This window comes from Cupressus sempervirens, chromosome 11, assembly GCF_028749045.1.
Source record: "Cupressus sempervirens isolate cs-2001-9-10 chromosome 11, ASM2874904v1, whole genome shotgun sequence".
NCBI lineage: Eukaryota > Viridiplantae > Streptophyta > Pinopsida > Cupressales > Cupressaceae > Cupressus > Cupressus sempervirens.
Window position 1 is genome coordinate 54230503 of NC_143128.1, and position 20584 is coordinate 54251086.

Below are 20584 nucleotides of genomic sequence, written 5' to 3' on the forward strand. Positions count from 1 at the left end.
TTAGACAGAGAGCCGTACACGAGGAAACTCAAATATTGCATGAAACCCTAACCTTTATACTATTTTTTTAAAACAACTACACTAATAAAAAGTTCTTTAGATTAAATTTGTATAAAATTATACTTATTTATGATAACAAAATATTCTTCATAGTGAAAAAATAATTTTTAAAATTGAATATATGATTACCCAAGCCATTAAAAAAATTATCCAAATTAAATACAAAGTTACACGTGCCCAAAGAAACTGACCTCCTACACTTGAACTTATTGAGGGGGCCATTCTCGGTCTCCAGTATTCATTCACAAAAAAGAAAAAGAAAAAACGAATTTAACTATTCGTTTAGATACCTGACCTGTTAAACCCAGTGAAACCTTAAGATTCTCGTAATAAATGGCAGCTTAACAAGCTTTACTTTCCTTCCGGAAAGAGGGTTTAGCAATAAACTTTTGTCTTCGGACGCATAAAGAGAGCCACACAAAGTTTCTAGGTGACATGTCTGAATGCATACCAAAGAATCCATCAAAACATGCTTCTTAGCAACTGCTCGAACCATGTATAACATTAACATTAATCCTCGTCGGTGAATTCTCATGGTCTTCCGTAAATCTGCAACCTCTATCTTGTGCCAATACTCACTTCGAGCAAAATGATACCGGGAGCATATTCATCTTCAGGCACTCTTATAATCAGTAGCATAAAATCCGACATTTCATTTTTTCCGCACAGGAAAAACACCACCAACGAGAACACTATCAGAGTCTGTGCTACTCCCCCATTCAGCATCCCTTCAGAGAAAATAAATAAAAACAAGAAGAAGAAAGAAGCCAATAGATTTTGGCAGATTGTAAAGAAGGACAATGAATTCGCACAGAAGGGAATTCACTGGACTAGAGAAGTTGGGCTTCCTGTATTGGGTAAGAGGATCGAGGAGATCTTTTCTTTGAGGAATTGGGAAGATCCAGATGCAAAACCACTGCCTCCTCGCCCTTGGCCTAAACCCCACTACCCAGGTACTGATCACAGTATTAATATACTCCCCTTCATAATTTTAATAATTTGAAGCTTTGAGTGTTAAGCGTTGAGATGGTATTGGCGGTTATTGTTTGCCATTTGGCGTTTTTGTCAAATTTTCTTGTCAAATTGAAAATACAAATTCGCCCCAAAATCTACAAAATGATAGTTTATTAATGTAAACAATGGCCAAACTTTTGTACACCATATATCGAAAGATCATAGTTTCTGAACTTCTAGAATGGGGCGCTTCGCTGAAATTCTTCTATTTCGGCATATGAAATTCTCATTTGATTTCAGATTGAATCTTTTCTATTGGTAGAAGGATGTATCCAACACGCTTTAAAGAGGCTGTACGTTGTTCAACTTAAGTGAAGCTAAGATGATTCGGAATTCCTCTAAATTGGCCACCAATATGTAACTACAGGTAGGTGTGAAACAAGAGAAGGGGCAAAGTGTACGTCTAGCAATACTCTCAAAATCCTAGGTGAAGGAATCTAGAAGATAGTCAAATATAGAATTATAACGCCTCAACATTATTATTATTATTTTAAAAATTGACATTTGAGCCGAATTTGAGGCGATCGATGCTGTTCACTTATCACCATTTAGGTGTAGTAAAACCATTAGAAGATTAAGCAATAACGAAAAAATAACACACATAAGTCCTGCATGAATACATGTATAACTGTATTTCATTTAGCCTGTTAGAACTTCTGGTAAAGTAAGACTAGCCCAGTTAGACTCACATGGATATAGTGTAATGATGTACATAAATTATTAGCTTAGATTTTCACAGAAAGATACTAATAACTATTTAGAAACAGAAGATGTAAATACGCAAGAGAACACTAGTGCAACTTGGATTTAAAGGAAGGGAGAAGTAAAGAAGGAAATTGTGAAATGCAGCGCTGTTCTGCCTTTTCTTTTTTATTTTGGAATTTTGTTCTGGGTTTTTGATTGTGTTTGGCAATAGTTTTTCAGAAGAAGAAAGAGTGCAGATAAAAGAGAAACATGCAGCAATTGAGCAACTCAGAAAATTGACAATATACAGAAATTAACAAAGCTAAAATATCAAAGCTTGTTGAATGTTTTCTGTCAATGTTTTCATTATGTCTTGAATCTGCTGCAACAAATCTTTAGCTTCAGGCACTCTACTATCTAATAATAAGTCCATGAAACTTGGTGGCTCATACTCATAAACAGCCACAAACGGAGACATCTTGATTGACATATGGTACATAGAGTGTAGCAATACTCACTCAAATGTAGCCATTTTACCCGTGCTTTCTGCTGCCCTAAAATGTAATTTCTCAAATAGCCCTCCAATCATTTGTTAACTATTTCGTTTGACCATCAATTTTTAGATGGTAGGTTGTACTGGGAGTGAGTTCCATTACACAACTTAAAGTTAAAACAACTCCTGCCAAAGCAAACTCATAAACTTCTTGTCCCCATCACTCACTATATTCTGAGGCAATCCACAAAGTTTGAAAATTTTCTTTGAAAAAAGATCTGCCACCTGTTCTGCTGTAAATTTTGTTGTCAGGAATTGCAAAGAAGAGAGCAAATTTGGTTAACCTGTCAACTGCAATATGCATACAATTCCTTCCTTCCTCAACATGTAACCCTGTGATAAAATCCATAGAGATACTTTCCCATTTTTTATTGGGAATAGGCAAGGGCTGCAACAAACCACCAGTGTATGTGTTCTCATATTTATTTTGTTGACAAATTGGACACTCATGAACAAATTTATGAACTTCATTTTTAAGTCCTTTCCAACAAAACCTCTCCCAAATCTGTTTGTATGCTTTAAAAAAAACCAGGATGCCCAGCCGTAGGAGTATCATGAAAATATTTAATAATCACGAGTTGTAACTTAGATTTAGGCACGAAAAATATTCAACCTTTATAGATGATGATTTAAATTTGAATCATGATCATGTCATCATGTGTGTGTTGGAAATGTAAGAGAGTAATTGAGAGGGGAGGGTTGAATCAGTTACTACAAGAACAAATCCTTGTCCCTTAGATATCAATACAAACTTCCACAGATCATGCAATATTGACTAGCTCGGTTAACATTAGAATTTTATTGTCACTCGGTTAACAAAGCAATCTTAAGATTATTAATTAGTTTTAACATTTAGTAACTTAGTTGCAGAAACATAAACATAAGCAAATAACATGAACACAGATGACACCAAGATTTAACGTGGAAACTCAATTTGGGAAAAGCCACCTTGCAACTAGTCACAATAATTTTCACTCTTTGAAGTCTTCACCTCTGGATCCTTCCTAATTAGATATTTCTTTGAAGCTCGACTTTCACACTTTCTTGCTCTGCCTTTTTGCCTTCGCTCACATATCCATCTTTTTCATATTCTACTTGTTACTTTTTATCCTCACAGCTTGACCTTTCTTATAAATCATAAGCTAGGAAAAGTCGGCTTGAATGCCCTTTCAAAACATCAATAAACATACAAATTGTGGGCCTCAATTAATAAATATTTAACAATTTTATTTTGCTGTCACCTGGTCAATACTAGGACTGATCACTCGGTTGACACTGTGACTTTTCATTGCCTGACCACTCGGTCAATATTGATCTCCTTTGATGCCCGACCACTTGGTCAATAGTGCAAGCAGAAATCCTTTCATTAACCATTTGCTCGGTTAATACTGGAAAGTCTTCATTACCTGACTGCTCGGTTAATACTGAGATATACAAGGTTAACATTAGAAACTCTTCATTGCTTGGTTAATACTGACATTTGTGTAAACATCAATGACAATATACAATTGAAGAATTGATTCCAATAGTGTGGCACCCTCCAATAAGCTAGAAGCCCATGAGTTGTTTTGCATATTCAGCTATTATGTCTTTTTTTCTCTTCTGTAATCTCCACCTTAGAGCATAAATGTGGTATCCTAGACAAGGCATCAACCACAACATTCCTTTTCCCTTTGACATAGACTATGTCAAAATCATAGGCCTATAATTTTCTCACCCACTTTTGTTGTCTTTCACTTAAATCTTGTCGATTTAGAAAATGTTTCAGAGTATTATGATCAGTCTTAACTGTGAACTTTTGTCCCACAAGATATTGCCTTAATTAACTAGTGCGTGCATTATTGCCAACATCTCTTTGTTATAAACTGAATAACTCCTTTCAGATCCTCTCAACTTTCTACTTTCATAGGCAATAGGATGTTTATTTTGCATTAGGACAACACGTATTCCTTCGTCGGATGTATCACATTCAAGCTCAAGAGGTTTAGTAAAGTCAGGATTTGCCAAAATGGGGCATTTGCTTATCCAGTTTTTGAAATGATCAAATTATCATTGTGCTTTTTCGAACCAGCAACCTGCGAGAAACCTTTCACAAATCTCCTATAGGATCCACACAATCCAAAAAAGCCCTTAAGCCGTGACAAGTTTATAGGAGGCCAATCATCTCCTACTTATCAAGTTTATAGGAGGCCAATCCATGACTGTCTTTTTTTTTAGGGTCAGCACTAACTCCCTTAGAGCCTGATTATATGGCCAAGATATAACAATTTGATTAATGCAAATTCACTTTTTTGATTCTTTAACCTACAATGATTCTCTCTCTAGAATATTAAGCACTTATTTCAAGAGCTTCAAGTGCTCACCCCATGCCCTACTATATATCAGAATGGCATAAAAAATATAATGACAAACTTACATAGCTGCATATTAAAACTATTGCTCATGCAAGATTAGAAAGTAGCTGGAGCATTTACCAACCCTAAGCACATGACTAAAAACTGATAACAACCAAAGTGACAAGTTGTCTTCTCGGCATCCTCCTCTTGAACTCTAATCCTGATGGTAACTCAACTTCAAATCTACCTTTGAAAAGAAACAGTCACCATGCAGCTCATAAATTAATTCATCAATGCAGAGTATTGGATATCCGTTTTCAATTGATTTCCTATTTAATACTCTGTAATCAATGCATGCCTGCATTACCCCATCCTTCTTTCTAACCAAAACCACTGAGGATGCAAAGGGACTCCTACTTGGCCTAATATGCTCCATTTCCAAAATCTCCTTGATTGCCTTTTGAATATTATCTGTGTCTTTTGGAGTGCCTATAAGGAGTGTTATGGCCATAGATGAAAAATTGCTGAGTTTTTCTGCTTGGCAAATTTTTCCTAGAAAATCTTGCAACTTGGCAATGCAAAAAATGGCTGAATTTTCTGCAAAATCTCGCCCATGACCGCATACCTGCGTTTAAAGGCCAAAAATGGCTTTTTTATTTACTAAAGGAGATAAAAGGAGGAAAAAAAGGCTTCCAAGCCCTTGTCAGCTGATTGCAAGCTATTGAAGGTAGACTCGAGTAGATTTTAAGTGAATTTCAACTGGTTTTGGAAGAAAAATCTCATTCCCAGGTAGGTTTGCTGAGTTTGTTTCTGTAGTTAAAAAAATTATTGTATTGTTTTTTTGTTGGTTGGAAATGAATTCAAATCCATTCCTAAGTAGTTAGAATGATTTTGAATCATTTCAAGAAATTTCCAAGTTTTTCTAAGAAGATTTATTTAAGCACAATTTTGTAAAAAATTAATATAATGCAATGCTTACACTTGCATGAATCATATTTGCCTGCTTAACTATTTTTAGTCTAGCTAAGAAGTTTTTATGTTAAAAGCTAAAAGGTAGTCACTGTTGAATATAAAAGTATAGTGTCTGCACTTAGTGCTCTTTAAAACCACTGATGGCAATATGAATTGATCAGAGGTTCGGTCATTAACCATACTGAAACCGAGGCGCATGAACAAATGCCTCATACATGGATACAAAGACATAGAGACCTTGGCATATAACTTCAATTCCTTAAACAAAATAACCTGTAGACATGCATACAAAAGTTTTCTGGGTTATATTGAAATACACAACTACATTCACACCTGATCACAATTACAGGAACGTTTTTTTTTTGTATTACCTGCAATTGGTGATTTGAAAACTCTTGATTGGTACTAGGACTAGCCAACGATGATCTGGAAAATTCTAACAGTTGTTCTGTATTATTAGTATGCTAGGAGGAGATGAATGTACCATGTGTTACATGTTGATTATAGTTTATTTATTATCATTTTTGTATTTTCAGAATTAACAGGTACCGATTTGCTAGCAGCTGACGTTAAATCTCTAAAAGAGTACATTGACTATTTACGGGGTTCATTGAATATCTGGCGCATTCCATTGCAGGAATCCTATGACCCAGATCAGATAGCCACTTATTTCAACTGCAGGCCCCATGTCTTGGCTTCTAGGATTCTTGAGGTTTGCACTTTGTTATCTATATTTCTACTTTTATGTGACTTGAAAGTTTGTGTCACTGATCTTGGAATCTGTATCTCAGTTGTTTTTCTATTTTTTCAGTTTAAATTAATCTGATCACGAATTTTTCTTGGCCTGGCTAGCTCTAATGACACCCTTTACTTCCAGATCTTCCGTTTATGTCATAAAACCCCTCAACAATGCCATCAGCTCAAACGTTTTAAGATGTATTAGGTCAAACCAGGTTAAAGATCATATTCCCTTGCTTAGTTTTACTCTAGGTTTTGCTTCTATCACCATTTTTGATTCTTCCTCTGTACTCATTATTTATATCCTGTATTTTTTTGCTGCTCCCTTTGTTTTCATGGATTCTGATCTTCCTCCTTTTCAAAACAATAGTCTTAAGCTAAACTACAGTAACACTTAAACCTTAACTATTGGATTTTCTTACCATGTAATATTGTACCTCCCTATCATTGGCATTGTTCTTTTTCTAAGTGATTGCAGGGAGCAAATTTTTATTTTCGGAACCCTGTATTGCATTTACCCTAGTTAATTAGGAACCCATTTACCAAATTTGTTCGCTTACCAATAATGTATTTTCCATTTTGCTTTCCTCGTACCTTATTCTATCAAAGTTAGTTTTGTAATTTCAAGTTGTTGACCACTGCTTGGTATGAATTATCTTCAAGGAGTGTTTTTCATTGCTAAATTCTTTTATTCTTTTACCAATCTGCATAGAAAAGCACATGGTATTTAAATAATCAATTACTTATAGCATTATTTGGTTTTATCCCAATGATATACCTGCTTCTGCACCCAGGAAAAATTCTTTTTCACCTGCTTCTTTTAATTCTTCACGTAGAATCCAAACTGTCTCACTCTGCATATTGAAACAATATATATGCCGAATGTCTAACACCGCTATCTTGGAGAAACGAAGCTTGGTTTTGGAAATATAAAATAGATATTTTACCACAAACCTTTGCTAAACTTAAAAGAAAATTGCAGAACATTGCAATTTTGCTTTTGAAATGTATTTATAGGGAACTGATAATGCAATATCAAGAATAAATAACAACAGATAATCAACTTCAGCTTCTACTTCAGCAAATTGATTGTTTGCACAATTAATGACAGCTGGAAATGAAACTGCATGAAATTCAATTTATTAATAAATGGAACCTAAATATTATGCAAGCTATGTTGTCCATGTTAAGTTTATAACAATGATATCATACTGGTCTGAGAGTGCAGACCACACCATAATCTTCTTCCCTTGAATACCATTTAAGGCATTATATACCTTACACTTCATAAAAGGATGGGCGGCGATTCTTGGTAAATATTAATGTTTAACGCTAAATATAACTTAACAGTTATGTTAGTTAATGTTTATGTTATCTCCATTGGTCGCTGATTTATGGAAGTGTAGTATAAGCCGACCTAGAGAGGGTCACGTCCCTTTGAGGGACATGCCCTTTGGTCATGGTATAATAGGTAGGTGTTATTATATTTTGAGGACACACAATAAACATAAGTCTGCTCCTTCAAGCAATACTACCTATATGAATTGATTGCAGAGATAAAACAAATTCATAACAAAATTGAAGGTGATAACTTCTCCTACTTTCAGAACATTAAGAAGAACATCTTCAGCAATTCAAAGGATATTATAAAAGTCTGAGTTTTAGAACAAAATTTGCAGAAACTTTACATGGTATGAGAGCTCTGGTAGTTGAACCTAGGCTCTGCAAATTAAGTAATTAGACCTTATATATATCTAGCATCATTCTCCTATCTTCAATGGCATACACATTTAGACCCCAGGATAGGTTTGATGGGAAAGAACACTTTGATGCTTGGAAATTCAGAATCATGATGATTCTTGAAGAAAATGATGTAAAACAATTTGTTGAATCAGCATCCAGACAACCTACAGTTGAACCTCATAAATCCTTCTGGATTAAAGGAAATAGGGAAGGCATTCAGATCATATTAGATGGAGTGAAAAATGATATCGTACCTATGCTAAGAAAACATCAAACAACATATGCTATGATGAATGCACTACTAAATGCATATGAGGTTAACAATGCAACTAGAGTTCTCGCACTAAAAAGACAACTAAATCATATACAAATAAAGAAGGGAGAATCAATGAATTCTTACTTCATAAGGGTTGCTAGCCTAAGAGATGAACTTGCAAGTATAGGAACCATCATTAGTGACACGAAATTAACACTAATGGCTATAGATGGATTACCAGATTTATGGAAAACTTTTTCACAAGGAGTAAGTGCCAGAGATAAAGTTCCTGACTTCAATAGATTTAAGGGAGATTGTCTTAAGGAAGAATTCAGAAAACTAAAGAAAGGAGGGAAATTGAAAACGGAAGATGAAGAACTTCATGTTCTTAATACAAACTCCTATAAAGGCAAGAAGAAGCATTTCAAGAAGAAAAAGGGCAATCAAAAGAATGACAAATCTAAGAAAGATCTATCCAAAATAAAGTGCTTCAGATGTGAAAAGTTTGGACACTACAGATCTAATTGTCTTGAGAATTCTAAACAACAAGTGAACTGTACAAATGTTACTAGGGAAGAAGATAACTATGATCCTGAGAATTGTGTATTGTATTCATCACTATCAAATGAAGTCTCAAATAAAGCATGGGTGATTGATAGTGGATCATCTAGACATATTATAGGATACAAAGAAGCACTACACTCTATATCATAAAAAGTTAATGGCGAAGTCACCATCGGTGATAATTCAACACATTTCGTCAAAGGATTTGGAAATTGCACCTTGAAACTAAAATCAAGAAATTCTCTTCTTCTCAAAGGAGTACTCTATGTATCGAGAATAAAAAGAAATCTAATCTCAGTTTGAAGATGATGGACATAATGTTGCATTCATGGACGGTAAAGTAATAACCTGGGCTAGGAACTCCTCAATTAAGAAAACAAAAATAATTGGTCAGAGAAAAGGGTATTTGTATAAATTAAATTCAGAACCTAGTTGACCTATTCAAGCCTTAATTCATGAAGCTGCGGACATAAATGAAATATGGCATAGAAGGTTAGGACATCTAAATTTCAAAATCTTATCAACTATGGAGAAGATGGTTACTGGTTTATCTAAACTAAATAAAGACCACTCAAGCGTATGCAAAGGGTGCGCTTTGGATAAGAACATCAAAAGTCCATTTCATGATAGCACTAGGAAAACTAACAATGTTTTGGAATTAATCCACTTGGATTTATGTGGACCGATGTCTGTTCTTTCTCTCGGAGGATTCTGGTACTATATTCTGTTCATAGATGACTTCTCTAGGAAAACTTGGATTTACTTCCTAAAATGCAAAGAACCAAAAGAAATCCTAAAGAGATTTAAAGAATATAAAACCTTAATTGAAAACTTATCAAGACATAAAATTAAAACTCTTATAACTGATAATGAAGGGGATTACACCTCAGATTTTTTTAAAAGGTTTTGTAAAGAAATATGAATTAAGAGGGAGTATACTGTTCCTTATAACCCAGAACAAAACGGGGTAGCTAAAAGAAATAATAGAACAATTATAGAAGCTGCTAGAGCTATGATATTTGGTCAAAATCTAAAATATTATCTTTGGGCAGAAGCCTCTTGTATTTCTGTCTATATTCAAAACAGAAGCCCTTACTCCTACCTTAGAGATAAAACTCTTGAAGAAGTCTTTACTAAGGTTAAACCTAATATAAGTTATCTTTTAGGATTTTTGGGTGCTGTGTATATATCCATGTTCCAAAAGAAAAAAGAACTAAGTTAGAACCCTCTGGGAGGAAAGGTATTTTTGTAGCGTATAGTGAAACATCTAAAACATATAGGATTTTCATACCTGGACAGAAAAATATTGAACTTAGTAGGGATGTAATTTTTGAAGAAGATCTAGCATTCAAAAGAGCCGTAAGTTCTGAAAAACCCTCTTCTTTACTTAGTTCTGAAAGAAATATTGAATCTAAGTCTCAAAGGAAGAACATGGAAGAAATTGAAGATGAAATTCAAAACCTTAATCTTGGAGAAACTCAACATTCAAAGAAAAGACTGCTTTGGGCCATTAAAACTGTCGAGAATCGTCCGAGAAAGCAAAAGACCCAAAAGATTCTTTAGTTATACAACAAACATGAATGATTTGTCTAAATCAGAACCAACCAATACTTTAGATGCTATTAAATATACAGCTTGGAAAGAAGCTATGACAGAAGAATACCAATCTATTATGAAGAATGATGTTTGTGAAATTGTTCCAAGACCTAAAGGAAAATTTGTTGTTTCTTCCAAGTGAATATTTAAAATAAAACATGCTGCTAACAGTAGCATTGAAAAATATAATGCCAGATTTGTGGCCAGAGGATTCTCTCAAAAAGAAGGGATTGATTATGAAGAAACCTTTGCTCCTGTTGCCAGATACAACTCTGTAAGAGCAGTCCTAGCCGTTGCAGCATCAAAGGGATGGAAAGTACATCAGATGGATGTAAAAACAACATTTCTAAATGGAAAGATTACAGAAGAAGTATATTTGGAGCAACTTGAAGGATTTAAAACTCATGATTCTAATGTTTTTGTTTGCAGGCTCAAGAAAGCTCTTTATGGGCTTAAGCAGGCTCCAGGGGCTTGGTATGAAAGAATTGATAAGTATCTCACCGGCTTAGGATTCTCCAAAAATGAAGCCGATCCAAATTTATATTATAAAAGGGATAAAGATGATATAGTAATTTTGATATTGTATGTTGATGATTTACTAATAACAGGTGATGATCATCTCATAGATCAATGCAAGAAAGATCTAATTAGAGAATTCGAGATGAAAGACTTGGGACTTCATTACTTCCTAGGACTGGAAGTACGATAGAATTCTGAGAGCATTATACTTAATGAAGGGAAGTATGCATAAGATATTTTGAAGAGATTTGGAATGTGGAATTTCAAGTCTATGTCTTCTCCAATGGAAACTAATCTACATAAACTTAAAAAAGCATCAACAGAATCACCTTCCATAGATTCTACTCTCTACAAACAGATGATTGGGTCCCTTATGTACTTGGTAAATACAAGACTTGATATTTGCCATGCTATTAATGCCTTAAGTCAATTTATGTGTGAGCCTAAGGAGATTCACCTAGTTGCAGTAAAACACATTATGAGATACAAGACACTCTTAATCTTGGGCTCAAATATGAGAAAGTTGACTTAGGTTTACATGGATTCACGCACTTAGATTGGGGTGGAAATGTTAAAGACAAAAAAGGTACTTCAGGATGTTGTTTCAATTTAGGATCAGCAATGATATTTTGGATATGCAAAAAATAGTCTTCAGTAGCACAAAGCTCCATAGAAGCCAAATACATTGCAGTAGCGATGGCCTCTCAAGAAGCAGTTTGGTTGAGGAAGTTACTTGTGGGATTATTTGGGCAAGCCATGAATGCTACGATTATTCATTGTGATAATTAGAGTTCCATCAAGCTTTCAATGAATCCAATTTTTCATGACAGATCCAAGTATATCGAAATTCCTTACCATTATGTAAGAGATATGGTAGACAAGAATACTGTAAAATTAGAATACATTTGCACTGCAGATCAGATAGCATACATTCTGACCAAATCTCTCTCTAGAGTGAAGATAGATCACTTCAGGAAAAGACTTGGTATGGTTGAACTATAATTCATTTGTATTCTTTAAATTATTAATAAAATAATATTATTGTCAAGCTATTGACTGTTATGGGCTCCACCATCTGTTTTTATTATTTAAGAGGTGACGATCTCTGAGGTAATGAATACTTGTATAAAATACATTATGAGAGACGACAATCCCTCAGATAATGTATTGAACTATATAGTACTATTGTTGGATCTAGGTGAGTTCAAGATCATTTGTGACATAAACATTTCTATGCTTATTAATCACAACTTGGATAAAGGAAGAATTTATTCTTCAAACTTTATCCTTTTTTTTGGTAGATCTTAACTCAAGATCAAGTTGTGATATAGGATTACCAATTCCTATGAGTCACAACCTGGATAAATGAAGAATTTAATCATTCTTCGAATTTTATCCTGTGTGTGTTGCATTACATGCAATACTGACATCACTAGTATAAGTGATAAGTCATATCACAAGATGGTTATATGACTCAGTATCATGTGTTCCATGATGCCATTTGCTTAGAAGATTCAGATAGATATAGAGTATCAATCTATGCTTATTCATCATAATTGATGGTGCTAGATATGTTATTTCTCAGTATGATTATCAAGTTAAGAGGGAGTGTTAAGTTTATAACAATGATATCATATTGGTCTGAGAGTGCAGACCGTGCCATAATCTTCTTCCCTTGAATACCATTTAAGGCATTATATACCTTACACTTCATAAAAGGATGGGTGGCGATTCTTGGTAAATATTAATGTTAAACACTAATAATAACTTAACAGTTATGTTAGTTAATGTTTATGTTATCTCCATTGGTCACCGATTTATGGAAGTGTAGTATAAGCCAACCTAGAGAAGGTCATTTCCCCTTTGAGGGACATGCCCTTTGGTCATGGTATAATAGGTAGGTGTTATTGTAGTTTGAGGACACACAATAAACTTAAGTTTGCTCCTTCAAGCAATACTACCTATACAAATTTATTGCAAAGATAAAACAAATTCAAAACAGAATTAAAGGTGATAACTAATACTTTCAGAACATTAAGAAGATCATCTTCAACAATTCGAAGGATATTATAAAAGTCTGAGTTTTAGAACAATATTTGCAGAATCTTTACAATCCAATGAAGCATAGTTGGAAAACTCAGACTTGGCAACAACTTGCCAAGCCCCCTAAAAGTTTAATTAGGAAAAAATCAGCCATTTAAAAAAAACTCGAGAAAACTCGGGAACCTAAAAAAAATACTAAAACTTAAGTCAAAATACATTTTTTTGCAAATTTCAATGAGAAGATGCATCTAATGAGTTAATTAAAGAGAAAACCAAAGAAACAAGCATAGTTTAGATATATATAACACTGGTGTTGCAAAAATGAACTTTTCTAGCCTATATCGCTCTTGCTAACGTGCGGCCGAGTTTTCCTTTAGAATTTGCCAGTTTTTTGTAAAAACTCATTGAAAAATCAGTGATTAGTTTGTGAGATTTTTGGAGGGGCCAAATTTTAAAATGGTGAGTTTTTCCGCCAAATACTCACAGGTCGAGAAAACTCAGCGATTACCTGCTACTTGTAGAGTAATCAACGACTGTGCCAACTATGCAATGAAGCAATAAACAAACCCAACTCACAACAGTCACTGTTATGCCCTTGAATCACCCACGTTAGGTAGACTCCCAAAGTCTGTTGCCTTCTAGCTAGACACAGCTTCCAAGTTGAGCTGTGTGAGCACCAAATCATGCACATGGCCTCCACAATATTAAATGCAAGCCTTTAGCAACTTAGTGTAGGCCTTCCAATGTTAATGCAAACTTGTACAAATACTAACCGCTGCCTTATAGGAGATGACAACCTCCCGGAGTGTAAGTTGAATAGTTATGGAGCAGTAGGAATAGTCTCGTTTTGGCATATTCTTAATCAGATAGAAAAATATGGGATGTCGGGGTTTCTTGTGAGGTGTCATGCAGGTATACATCCTATTTAACATCCAAATCCACCATTTTAGTTTTTTCTCGATTTGTTTGAGAGGTGTGATGAGCCCAGAGTTCAAAATTTGAACCTAGTGCTTTGATACCATATGTAACATGCTAAAAATTCAGAAACTAATTAACCATTAAATAAAGAAATTACATCACATTCTTAACCGAATGAAAAGAGATAGAGCTAAATCAATCATTCGACTCTTTCACATGAAATGGAAATACGAGCTAACTATAATCTAAATTTCCAAATATTTCGAAACTAACAACCATCTAATCGCTAGATTCACATGACATTTAGTTATTAGCTACCATTTTCACTTGCATAATGGAAGCAACATGTTTATCAAATGAAATGCAAAAAGAAACATGAAAAGTCTAGTAGAGTAAAAGCAGTTGATGACACTGAGTTGTACAAGCCTTGGCATCTAGAAGAGAGAAGCATTGCCATGGGCTTAACCTCCCAACCGCGGACCTTTAGTGTTCCCACACATTCTCCATCAAGAAAGGCCCTCCCTACCTTGGGAATTCACTTGGGACATCCTTATCCATCCACTAAGCATCATGGTGTTAGAGTGTTGACTAGTCAGCTGTAGAGATTGTGGACACTTTCCAATCAACCTATCTTACAATTGCCAGTGCCCTGACCTCTGGCGATCATGGTGGAAAACATGCCATTAACTACCTTGGCCAAGGATTTCAGATGGGCAACTTATGCACCCAATCACCCACCGCTCAACTTGACAACAAGATAAATACAAAGGATTTCCATGAACTATCTTTTTATTACATTTGAATGTTATTACTGATTATAATCTTTCTTTCATTCTAGGAATTTTCCCACTCTCTCTCTCTCCCCTTATCTCGACCAAAATGGTCCTCTTTACTTGAGAGATTCATATTATAAGTACACACTCAAAACAAACTCAAATATGAATCTCAACTCTAACTCAACTGAATTTCATATGCATATGTTTCGTTTTGGTTTGTACCATACAAGGATATAATTAATATATTTTGAATTCCATATACATATGTTTTGTTTTCAGTGTGCATCACTCAACTCTAATTCAATTGAGCTCATCGAAACCAATAGTTTGCCTTACTATAAATAGTAAATCCCTCAAACAGAGCCAAAACACACCATAGGCTGCTGGAAAGCCTATAACCCCACAATTGAGACCCTCAAATCCTATTGTCAGCACACGAGGGTTGCGATGGTGAACTAACCAAGGCAACTGCAGGACCTACTAAAAATGGGGACATTACAATCTATTGAGCTATATGTCATTGTACTGTATATTTAGAGCGTGGGCTATTAACTTTTATTTCCATTCCCTTGTAAAATCTGGAGAACTGGATTTTTGGTTTTCTTACTTTTGTTAAAATGAAGTCATTGGGCAGTGTAATACTTCAAAGTTATATGGATTTCTGGATTTGATTGTGTATATAATTTGCATCAACGTTTTGAATCACACTCCATGATCCATCATCTAAATGAGAAGAGCTGGAAGATTACAGAGTGTGATTCGAAACATTGGTACAAAAATTATATTCACAATCAAATCCAGAAGGCCATATAACTCTGAACTTTGATGGGTTGTGGAAATCTCTTTACAGTAGTGTAATACTTGTTAGTACTGTTCCTTGCCTCTCTATTTGTCATGCAAATCATGCTGTACAATTATAGAGCGTTCTCGTCTTTTTAGTTATAGTACTTAATTATGGAAATTTCTCTTTCTTTTTGTTATAGTTAATCCCCACACATCTTTAATTGTAGGTTTTTTAACTGCTTCAGTTGTAAGGGTGCAGCTATCATTGGTAGCCCATTTTTGCAGTTGCAACAGTGTTCACCAATGGTTGTTTTGTGGATAATATCTTAAATGAATCAGATGATACTTTGTGTGAAACAATTTGGTGGATTGCATATGAGTGGTTCTGTCAATGACAACAATTTGTGTAAGCAATATCATATAGACTTCTAGATTCTGATTATGGTTAAGAATTTAGGCTTTGATTTACATGCTTAAATACTTGAACAAGAGTGGCATGCAATAATTTTTGCTGGTTTTACCCACTGATGGTATGACGTGAAATTCTCCATTTTAGATATTATTATTATTCTCTTAGATTTCTAGTAATATTTGTAAGTTAAAACTTTGTTTTTTCTCTAGTTGAGAATCATCTTTGTTAATTCAAAAGCTACTTAGAGAACCACAACATAGGCATGCAAGATCATTATTCATTCTGATGTCTAACCTTTTCTTATCTTTTGAAGGTATCTGTGGCCTTTACATCTGTGATTATAAAAGAGAAATCTGAGAAGGCACTCAAATTAACTAGGACTTCCTCAAACAGAAAAAAAAATGAATCTCAGTCTGAGTTCTTCACTGGAGAAATTCTTAAAGAAATGATGCTAAAGCTTGGACCAACTTTTGTAAAAGGCATGTTACCTTTGGTCTTTTGAAATGCCTCATGTAAAATATAGCTCAATCTTTCTTGCATAAACTTTTCTTGTGAGAAGTATCTCTTTTGTTTTCAATTAAAATTATTTCTCATACCATCCCCAATAATTTATTCCTTGATCATAGTAATAGATTATTAATAGGTTTTCATTGAAGTCTTTGAGGCGGTGACATATTAGCTGATTCTTCTTTTAACCTGTTAATGCAGTTGGCCAGACTATTTCTACAAGGCCAGATCTAGTAGGTCAGGCTATTGGCAAGGTATACTGCATAAAATTGCCTTTTTTATTGACTAGGGAGAAATCCATTGTATTAGATTGACAAAATTAACACACCAGAGACATTGTTCTGGGTTTTCTGCATCCAGGTGCACAGCATCTAGGCTTGGTACATGAAAGGTTTTAACATAATCTTTGTCTGGTGTAAGTCAGAAAACTATCAGACTATAAACCAATTTCAAACTATGCAAAATTGCTGCTGTCCCGCAGTTCAAGTTCCATATTTGAACTAGAAAAGAACAAATCTGAGATACTGAAACTGTTAAAAATTGCAGGAGCCAAATTACAAAGTTGTTCTATTCTCTTGTTTTTCATGCACCTAGTGGCAGGCAGACAAAGTCTTTCCTTTTTTCTAATTGGTTAAAAATGAACCTTACCATTTTAGATAGAAATCAAAGTCTACATATTTGACTGTGCCAGGCCCGAAAGTTATTAGTCCAAACCCAGGCATGTAGAGAAAAAGATACATATTAGAATACATTTGAACAAATCAGAATCCAGAATCTTTCTCAGATCCTGTTGAAGCTTGGTCAACCACCAATGAGGGGTTAAATCATAATAGTTAAGGTTGTTGTTATCAAGAGCCCATTGGCCAGCCCATCCACTACTTTATTGCTTTCTTGGGGAGCATGGCTGAATTGAGCCTCCTGGAATTTGTCTTGGAAGCTTTCAATAGTCTTCAACTCTTTTTCTGTTTGCTAATTTTATCTATTGAATCACTGAGGATCAGATAATGAGCTGATGATTACTTTGAATTAGATTCAATTCAGAGCTTTTGCCACTCCATTTGGAAAACCTCTCGCATCCCTTCATAAGAAGCTTTGATCTCAGCTAAATTATTGGTTATATGTTCCAAAATTTCAACTTACTGTACCCCCAAGAAGGATCTATCCAAGTCTATGTAAATGATTTTTCCTCATAGGTCTAAACTCTAAAGACAGTCATTTTTAAGTCCTCGGTTGCAAAGTGAGCTGTTTATTGATTTTAAAGAACTTTGCTTTATTGCAAATGATGCTAGACTTATATTATTGTTAAACATAGATGGTGGTGATAGTGTTCGATTCAGTTTATTGTTTCGGATTCATCTCATACATGTATTTCCCGATGATGTTTGGCATATGAAATTCATACATCTTCCAGGTTACCATTGTTGTTAGCATAAATTAACAAATTTCTTGAGAGGCCGCTAATAGATACATTTCTGTCTTAATGAGGGGATTTGAAGCTTCTTTATCATTTCTTTAGTGAAGCTGATGATGTTTATATGTGCTAATAATGCTGCTGGTAGTTTTGTGGTAGTGGTGGATGATAATATTGTCCATTCTTATGCTTTACTACCAATCCTTCTTTGCTTTAAGTTTTAGGAGAGGTTCTATGGAGAATTGACTGCATCCTAGAATTGTCAGCTCAGGCCCCTTAGCCATGGAATTATCCCGGTGAGCATTCTTAGACTTTGCATTTGTACTGATACAATAATTGACGGTAATATCATTTGCTCACATAAATAGAAACTACCTAAACTAAGATGACCATTAAAGAAACATTACAATATTCTAATACTACAATGCATTCTTGACTGTTGGTACTTGAAGGTTTTGGTACTTGCCTATGTGATCTTTATTTTCTTTCAATGCTTTGCAAAATATTCACCTTTGTAATATCCCTTGAGAATTCGGACCTCAACTTGCTGATTTATAGCTCAAGGAAATTTGTCAAATGCTTCCAATACAATCTCTATGTTTACTGTTTCTGCGTTTCAGACTAATTATGCTTGCTTGAAATGATATCAAAGGGAATCTAAAAGCTTGTAATTGATTACTACTATATCTAAGAAAAGAATTAAATGCATATGCCATTCTCTTTTGGCTTCTCAAATGCATATATCTAAATGAAAAATATGCACTTACAGCAAATTGGTATTTTGTCAAACACTTGGCATGCATACTATTATGTCAATCATGAAAGATATAAATATGCACATTACATCAAATATATATGGACCTGCAAGTTATCACTTCTTTAGTGAGATATTTTCTAATTCAATGCTTAACATATAATTCCAAGGCTCTTGGCTTTGCAACCCCGAAAATCTTTGAGTACAAATGACATTATAAATCTGATATAAAATATGCATCTACAGCTACCTTATGACAGCCACCTTTACAATGCCAAAAGACCAATTTAAATGATGCAAATTGAATGTAGAACCTGATATACAAATCACCCAATGAAGGAGATGAAATTGCAATCATAATCAAGCCAAGTACTGTTGTGCAGGTACTGTAGTGTGGGTATTGTTCACAACACTATTCACTGCCAACAATAAATGTATTCTCCAATTTAAGCACAAATGAAAGGACTGAAGGATCCCTTGCAATTTGCAACCTTTCGGAGGATATTTCACCACCTCAGTTATGCTAATCTATGAGAGTTTTCGTTCCCAAAGACCAAGTAGATAATATGCAGAAACCCTTGGCTCCATAAAACTCATCAAATGCAAATGACAATAATCGGATGATAAGAAAAGGACCTCTCATGGTAATTTATTCTTTCCTTGTGGGAGTTCACTTACTTTTCTCCCCAATGTGGGATAAACGATATTCTTATATTTGCACTTTATTATAATAGTATAATATGAAATTATGCCCCATCATAAAGTGCCAATCCCCAAGAAAACCCTCTAACCACCATATTAGCTTACGAGGGTGACAATAATAAGCTAATTTTTGAAACTTCGATGCTTCCAAGAAATTGGGGACATTACGATCCTCCCCTCCCTAAGATTGCTTGTCCCCAAGCAATCCCTGAAACAAAACGAATGTCACAGTCCACTTGGATCCCAAGGGTAGAATTGTGTACTATCCTTGCAGTGTACAAGCGACTCCTATAGTACCAACATCCAAACAATGAACACCACCATCAGAATCATTTGAAAACTGACTTAGGCGCTGATGAAGGCAACAACTCATCAAAACTCAATCCAACTGAAATACCAACTCTGTCCACACCTGAGTCCCCATCAAATTGACACTCACACCCAATTGCATTGTGGAGATGGTAATAGGTACATGAAACACTACCATCAACTCCAACCTCTGCGAAATTGTCCTGGGTGTGTAGATATTGAAAGGGGTCTAACTTGTAGTTGTCAATCCCATTTGCAAAAGATGGTGCTAACCCATCCCATAATGGATGGTATGAAACTGGAGCCAACCCACACCAAAGTGAAACCAAGTCTCTACCTGTGGGTCAAAAGAAAAGTGACGAGCACTCCTCATAGTGTAATGCCGATGAAAACTCCCAATCTCTGTCAAGGGCTCATCATCATCAAACTGGGAATCAGGAGACAATTCCAATCTTTGACTCCGAACCACTAATCCACGAAACCTTGGTCAATCCCATAGCAAATCCAATCACAAAATCCCTATGGGGAAGCATAGTAGATAGAGTCTCTACAGTCTTTCCCACCAACCTTTGAATAGCACGAGAACCTCGTGTAACGCCCCGCCAAGGGATCCAAAAGAAATAACCTAAGTTTGACTAAGTTTGCTAAACATTTTTTTTTTTTAACAAGAAAGATAAACATACACATCGAACACATAGTAACGGAAGCAATGAGATACAATCAACTGTAAACATACATACAGGTTACATTCCTTAAGGATCCCAAGACGTTGAGTCACATTTAAATTTAATTAATTCTAAGTCTAACAACTACCATATCCACATGAAAGAATAATAAGAAAGTCCAATGTCCTTTTAATATACATTTGTTCCGAATGCCTCTTGGCAAATTAATTCGGAATGCTCAATCATCCACTGTACATGTCACAGGGTAT

At 34.9% G+C, this 20584-nt stretch overlaps 1 protein-coding gene across 1 annotated transcript in view; it reads left to right on the top strand.

Moving 5' to 3' along the window:
* The first annotated feature begins 358 nt into the window (after window positions 1–358).
* Window positions 359–20584, top strand: part of ATATH8 (Protein kinase superfamily protein) — a 185237-nt gene continuing 165011 nt past the window's right edge. The window contains exons 1-4 of the mRNA XM_089808697.1: window positions 359–1013; window positions 6156–6331; window positions 16281–16446; window positions 16676–16728. Of these exons, the coding sequence (XP_089664823.1) occupies window positions 650–1013; window positions 6156–6331; window positions 16281–16446; window positions 16676–16728 (759 nt within the window). The 5' untranslated portion in view covers window positions 359–649. The remainder of the gene's footprint in view (window positions 1014–6155; window positions 6332–16280; window positions 16447–16675; window positions 16729–20584) is intronic.